At 45.4% G+C, this 7,016-nt stretch overlaps 1 protein-coding gene across 1 annotated transcript; it reads left to right on the top strand.

Annotated features, from left to right (window-relative positions):
• The first annotated feature begins 3,274 nt into the window (after nucleotides 1–3,274).
• prdm12b (PR domain containing 12b) lies at nucleotides 3,275–6,810 on the top strand. Its single transcript, XM_036528006.1, has 5 exons — nucleotides 3,275–3,558; nucleotides 5,304–5,494; nucleotides 5,598–5,753; nucleotides 5,891–6,005; nucleotides 6,307–6,810. The coding sequence occupies exons 1-5, from the start codon at nucleotides 3,339–3,341 to the stop codon at nucleotides 6,744–6,746; spliced, it is 1,122 nt and encodes a 373-aa protein (XP_036383899.1). The 5' UTR covers nucleotides 3,275–3,338; the 3' UTR covers nucleotides 6,747–6,810.
• The last annotated feature ends 206 nt before the right edge of the window (nucleotides 6,811–7,016 follow it).

The raw sequence follows: 7,016 nt of genomic DNA, 5'->3' as shown, positions 1-7,016 counted from the left end.
TCGTTTTAAAGATCATAATTCGACGGACAGAGCTGCCTGTAACCCGCAGTGCGGTTTCCAGCCGAAATCCACGTGTAAATATGAGCTTCCAAACTTCCATTTTCGATTTGGAGTTTTCATTTTCGTGAGATATTAAAAACAAAGTGCACCGTAATGTAAAGAGCATCACTGGCAGCCGTCGCACTGGGTTACGTTTTAAAATGTGATGGTTATTTCATAATGCATAACTGCAAGGATAACTGCCTTTTTGCTTTGCTTTGGCGTGTGTGCCATTGTTCCTGCTGAAAAACATTTCACACCTAAATACATGTCAGCCAACGAATTGACCAAAAAATGTTTCTAAAAGCAAATCTGAGCGAACTGTGCCTTAAGTCTACCATTAAACAGGCTGTAAACTACTATAAAAATGTCAGCTTTCACTTGACATTTTAAAGGAAAGAGAAATAATTAGAGACATATTACCTCTAACCAAACAAAAAATGTATATGTCCCGTTTGTAAGAATCAATGAGGTCATATTTTATTTAAAAAATAAGTTTCTGTAAATGTCTGGACCCACATCACCTCGAGTTAAAATTGGTTTACTAATGAGCACACCAAATTAATGTTGGTTGCTGCATATTCCGTCCGTAAGCTTTATTTAATATACCTTTAATTAAAAAAGGACCCCCCCCCCCCCCCCCCCCCCCCCCCCCCCCCCCCCCCCCCCCCCCCCCCCCCCCACACACACACACACACACACACACACACTCCCCATCTCTTTTCCACCCTCTCTGTCGCTTACTTTTGTTGAAATGTTGAAACGTCTTTGAGTGCAATAAATGTTTAACTGCAATAAATATAAATCAATCACAATGTGTGCAAATCCCATTCAAGGAGGGAGAGAAGAAATCCTTAGAAAAAATAAAAACGGGGGGTGGGGGAGCCCCCCAAAAGCAGCTGTTGAGCAGTAATCTTTTTTCGTGCCTCGTCACTCACCTTCATTCTCCGTCGCCACCGCGTTCCGAGCGACCCGTTTCACTTCGAGCTCTATTCTTCATTTCATCCCGTGTCCCCACTCGTCAGACCCCAACCTTGTCCAGATTTTCTGACCATCCCCTTGTAGTTATCCAAATAAAAGAGGAGTGCATGGATGTCAAATTGCCCTCAAAAACACCATGAAAGATTGATTTGCAGCACTTTTCTTTCGCCTGACATTATTTCGGAGGGACTTAAATAGGAAAGCCGCGAGCCTCGGACGGAATAAAGATGTTCTCTCTGCAGGAAAAGGGGGGAAAGGGCCCATTTACTCCCAGTCCATCAACCCAGAAAAGGAGAGGAAAGCAGAAAGAACTGTGGCTATTGAAAAAAGGCCATATACACCTCTAAACACAGGCACCAAACTGAAGGCTTTATATTAACATCCATGAATATTAAACCGCTTACCGCTACAAAAATACGGGGAATAGAAAAGATATAGGGCCTACCCCACTAAGCCGGCTTTACATATTTCTGTGCCTTGGAACAATACATTAAACCACATTAAAATCGTATCTCTACTTTTATTGACGCTGTTATTACCAAGTACTATATTAATATTACTGTCCGATTCTGTAAAAAGCCAATGGAAAGGACACGCTGAGAGAAAGAAGTTAGCGTTTCGGTTCGGCTTCGCCGCCCACATTCAGTTTGTTACAGTTTGTATTCAATAATATAATTCAGGATTAGGAGAATGGGTACTGATATTCGTAATGATGGAAAAAAAAAACCTTGAATGACTGTAAAAAATGAATAATGATATTTCTGTTTAATATATTTTTCAACACTTTAAACTGCATAATTTATTTATGACTTGATTCCGCTCATCTGATGAAATCTGAAACAAACACTTTGCCGAATTGCGTCCAGCTCTACACCTGTTACATTTGGAATTAGTACCTTCGAAAAATTAAAATGTAACTAAATTGAACTTTCACGAATTAAGAGTATTATAATTGCCATTTAATTATAAGCGTTATATCAAAGATTAACAATAGCCTTACTCGAGGTTTGGCTTCGTTGAAAAGAGAATACAAGTCGATGTGTCAATGTGTGCGGGAGAACACCTGTGCGATGAAGGGTTCGTTTAATATTTTTACACCTGCGTGTGCGTTTAGTTCTGTTAAAGAGCCGGACGTAAAGAACCGTCAAACGATCTAAAATGCGAGGTTTCCATTCGATGCTTTATAATGCATTAACCTCTGTAATTACGCTTCATGCAAGAGGCGTATGCGGCTGACAAAAGAAACTAAAACAAAATGCCATGTCAGATTGTGTGACCACAGAACACACGGAGTTAAATCACCTGTGATTGAAAATTAATCCGTGTATGTTAATCCGCCATATTTCCTGTTTTGTGAAACGTTAAATACGTGCAGGGTGGATGTACTTGCTTGTTATTTTGTTACTGTAAGAAATTATCTTGACGTGTCACACTTGTCGAAAACACACCGATAATACTTTTACCTGCGTTCAAACAGCAAGGCACACTGGTAAAAGGGTTATGTGATCTTGAGTAATACTTTATAGGTCCTTGTGTATTAGACAAGATATGTGACGAGGAAAGGGCACAGTGTACGGGTGTTTGGTGACCAAGTGTTTAATAACTAGAAAATTAATCATTTCAAATGTATTTTGTTAACGAAAAGCGTTTTAACTCATGACTATTGCATAAAGCGATTGCAAAATCAACTGGGGATATATGAAGTTCATTCAAAATTAATCCAGCCGTTCATTTGTCTGTTTTCATGCTGGGAGCTGGTTTTGATTTTAGTTCGTTTGGCTTTTGCCTTTGCCAAGAGCGCCAAGTCGCTGAACCGAGGCGCTGGGTTCCGCAACCCCAACAACAGCGGGTGGAGATGCCTCACCGGTGAGTGCGTGGGGAGACGGGGCTTGTTATTATTGCGGGAAGGTGGTTGTTGTATCCCCCCCAACCCCCCCAACAACACACGCACACACACGCTCGCCAGTCCCCAAAGGAGTGGCCACTCAGAAAAGGCTTGGCTCTTTTTCTGGTAGAACAAGTCTATAGAACACAAGGGAGGGTCATTAATAACTAATTAGAGAGGGTCAAACCAGCCGCATATAAAGAGAACCGAGACTTTGAAAAGGACCATTTTCAACCCCGCCGCCCGCCAAGGAGGAATACCCGTTGGCAACAGATTATATATTGATACAGGTTTTTAATTTACTTTAACCTATTCGTTTATTTTCCTTTTTGTTTTACTCAAAAATCAACCTGTTACTAAAAAGAAAGGGCGATATTTTTACATTGCTTCACTCTGTTTAAACTGTTGTTAGGCGGTTTAAATTAGCGGTACCATGGGGTCGGTGTTGCCCGCAGAGGCTTTGGTGCTGAAGTCTGGATTTAAACAGCAGAGTCTATCTCTGTCTGAAATCATTACATCAGACATTCTCCACAGCTTTCTCTACGGGCGATGGAGGAACGTTCTCGGGGAGCACCTTTTCGAAGAAAAAACGAGCAGCGTCAGTCCCAAAACTGCCTTCACTGCCGAGGTCCTGGCGCAGTCCTTCTCGGGAGGTGAGTTTCACGGTTTCAGAAGCATTTCTGACACTGTAAATCTAATGACGTGCTTTGGTTTCTCTGCGTGTGCTTGCTGAATGACAGTTTGTGTCCTGCTAATTGTTGTCTTCATTTACCTGTACAAATATGAACCTAAATGAAAACTTCGAATTGACGTGCAGTAAAACTGTTTTTAGAATGTACACATAATAACACTAGACGCACAATGCATATGAATTTGATGACCAACAAAATTTTGTCTGGAACGAGCCGTCCATTCCATTCAGATGAGCGGCTTTCCTTTCGATTAATTCATTTTTTCCCACAATAATTTATTTTTTGTGGCGCAATAGTAAATAGAATAGCTTTGGGATAAAGCGCTATTTTTCAATCTGAGCGGTGTGAACTCCGTTGGAGCGTCCCTGGCTCCCACCGTCAGACTAAACGCACTGAGGGTACAAACTTGCAGGCATTCACTGTTTGAGATTTCTTCCCAAGGTCCCCGTGACTTTCCCATTACTGTTCCCCGGTTTTCCCCTACTTTTCTCCTTTATTTCCACCCATTTAGCGCATTAACCCGTTTAGCACATTGAGACCTCGCATTTAGAAGCTTGTTAGGCGTGTAACTGTTGCTGACTTAAAGAAGAAAGGTATTAAATTCATTTGGTTAACGTTGCGCTTGACCTGAGAAAGTTTCCACTTAAAGCCGGGACTATAGAGCGAGAAAGTGCCCATTCTTTTAGATGTCCCGCTTTTTATCCTCATTCATCAAACTCCACACAGCCTCTTTTCCTCGGCTCTGGCAGCTAGGGCGCGCCTGCACTTTGCGCTTTCTCTCGCCTTAAAAGATTGCTGTTCCTCCGTTAATACACCGTGAAGGCTAATTCTATTGCCATTCATACCGTGTCAACCATCTAATCGCCTTTCCATTTTTTTGTCCCAGAAATTCCTGAGCCTTTTAAACAAGACCTCATTTCATTCACCCTAAATTTATTGCTACAGAGTTCTTAAAGGGCTAATGAATTTGGAATTAGCCATTTCTTTCCATTTGAGTTTAATGAATGTATATCACATCTAAAGCATGGAAAATTGCTGGACGTGAATAATAGCAGGCCATTTAAGACCGATCCGGGGCGTCTTTTCTCCGTCTCAAATACAATCCCATTGATTTTGACATTAAATTTTTTAAAAAAACGTTTTTGTTTCTTTTAGTTTCTAAAAAGAAAAACAAAACTCTTCTATATGAACATTCCTTTTCTTGAACTTAGGTAAAACTATTTTATACTAGCAGGCAGAGAATTTTCTATTTTCTGTTAAATAAAAAAATGTAAAGTCCTCACAGGTTAAAAGTCATTTTTAAATTCGTTACAATCAGTTTGATGAATTTCAATTACAATATCTTTTATTCGATATATTACATTTTGCCGAATAAGAAACGTATATATTTGGATGAAGTTTACTGTGTACAACTTAACTTAAAATCCAAAATTATTTACTGCTTATACTCTTTATCCGATAGGTGTGTATTGAATCATAAAAGCATGAAATATTTAGGCATCCGAAACTAGACGCCTGAACACCGTCCTGTGATGTCGGACAGCACTGTAATGATAGGACATTCAGAGTGAGCGCTGTCGCTGTTTGTGTGCGCGCTGTGGTCTCCGCAGACTCGCGGAAGCCCTGCCAGCGCACGTGCGCCGCGCACTTACTTGCTACGCTTCGCTTAAATCCTCTTCCTGTTTTCCGCTGCGCTTTTTCTACAGAGGTTCAGAAGCTGTCGAGTCTGGTGCTGCCGAGCGAGGTCATCATCGCGCAGAGCTCCATCCCCGGAGAGGGGCTCGGGATCTTCTCCAAGACGTGGATCAAGGCTGGCACGGAGATGGGTCCCTTCACCGGGAGAGTCATCTCCCCGGAGCACGTGGACCTCTTCAAAAACAACAACCTGATGTGGGAGGTGAGCAGGGGCGGAGGTCAAAGAGGGAGAGGTCAGAGAGTCACTCCTCACCCCTGCCGAGCGAAAGCCCTGTTTGTGACCCTGTGCGATATACCTGCCACAGGTGTTTAACGAGGACGGTACGGTGCGCTACTTCATCGACGCCAGCCAGGAGGACCACCGCAGCTGGATGACGTACATCAAATGCGCTCGAAACGAGCAGGAGCAGAACCTGGAGGTGGTGCAGATCGGCAGCAGCATCTTCTACAAGGCGGTGGAGGTGAGTGTGTCTCTCCGACGCCTCTCAGGGGCTGCTGTCCTGCGCTGTCTGAGCGGGGGCTCCTGCACCCACTGCGATCAGCTGCAGCTCACAGCTTCCAGACGCTGCATCACACCTGCATCTCTCCGGTCCCACAGACCATCCCCCCAGACCAGGAGCTGCTGGTGTGGTACGGAAATTCCCATAACACCTTCCTGGGCATTCCTGGGGTTCCTGGAACTGAGGAGGAACATCAGAAGAAACACAAGAATGGTGAGTCCTTTCCCTGGGGGTGTGTGTGTGTGTGTGTGTGTGTGTGTGTGTGGGGTGGGGGGGCTGGGGGGGCTGGGGGGGGCAGGAGTGATTGTTATCAGAGCCACTCAGGGGACAAAGGGTTCATTAGTGTGTTCATTACTCTCAGATCCTCTCCAGCTGTTTCTGTGACCTCAGTATGAGGGTGAGGGTTCTGTGCCAGGCCAGCGCTGGGTGGAGAGGAGAGCTGCTCCTCACTCATTCCTTCCTGGATGGGAGTTTTTGCTTTGGCTAACGCGCCTCTGCTGTTCCTCCTGTACAGACGATTTCCACCTGTGTGACGGCTCCTCGTCTTCCTCCTCCTCGTCGTCGTCCTCCTCCTCCTCCTCGACAGCCAGCCGCATGCGCTGCGTCATCTGCCACCGGGGCTTCAACTCGCGCAGCAACCTGCGCTCGCACATGCGCATCCACACGCTGGACAAGCCCTTCGTCTGCCGCTTCTGCAACCGCCGCTTCAGCCAGAGCTCCACGCTGCGCAACCACGTGCGTCTGCACACGGGCGAGCGGCCCTACAAGTGCCACGTGTGCCAGAGCGCGTACTCGCAGCTGGCCGGCCTGCGCGCGCACCAGAAGAGCGCCCGCCACCGCCCCTCCAGCGCCAGCGCCGTCTCCCTGCAGACGCACTCCCCTCCCCCCCCGCAGATCACCCCTGTACCCCACCCCGCCTCGCTGGTGCACCACATCCCCACCATGGTGCTGTGAGGAAAGGACCAAACACCCACGCACGCACACACACACACGCACATATACATGCATACAACACACAGACACTACACACACATACACACATAAAACACATACACACAAACAAGCACACACACAACCACTCACACTACACTCACATACACCACACACACACTCTTCACTCACACCCTCATGTGAATACAACAGCAGTGCTTACTACTGACTCAAGCTGGAGTGTCTGTCTGGCTGATTGCTGCTTCCGGGGGTCCAGCCTGGTTCCCTCTGAGG

The sequence above is a fragment of the Megalops cyprinoides genome, chromosome 4 (genome assembly GCF_013368585.1).
Source record: "Megalops cyprinoides isolate fMegCyp1 chromosome 4, fMegCyp1.pri, whole genome shotgun sequence".
In the NCBI taxonomy this organism is placed as follows: domain Eukaryota; kingdom Metazoa; phylum Chordata; class Actinopteri; order Elopiformes; family Megalopidae; genus Megalops; species Megalops cyprinoides.
This window is presented reverse-complemented; position numbering and strand designations above follow the sequence as displayed.

Coding starts and splice junctions, on each gene's coding strand:
- prdm12b (XM_036528006.1), top strand. CDS start 3,339: ATGGGGTCGGTGTTGCCCGCAGAGGCTTTGGTGCTGAAGTCTGGATTT. Junction 3,559..5,303: donor GGCGCAGTCCTTCTCGGGAG/GTGAGTTTCACG, acceptor CTTTTTCTACAG/AGGTTCAGAAGCTGTCGAGT. Junction 5,495..5,597: donor ACAACAACCTGATGTGGGAG/GTGAGCAGGGGC, acceptor TACCTGCCACAG/GTGTTTAACGAGGACGGTAC.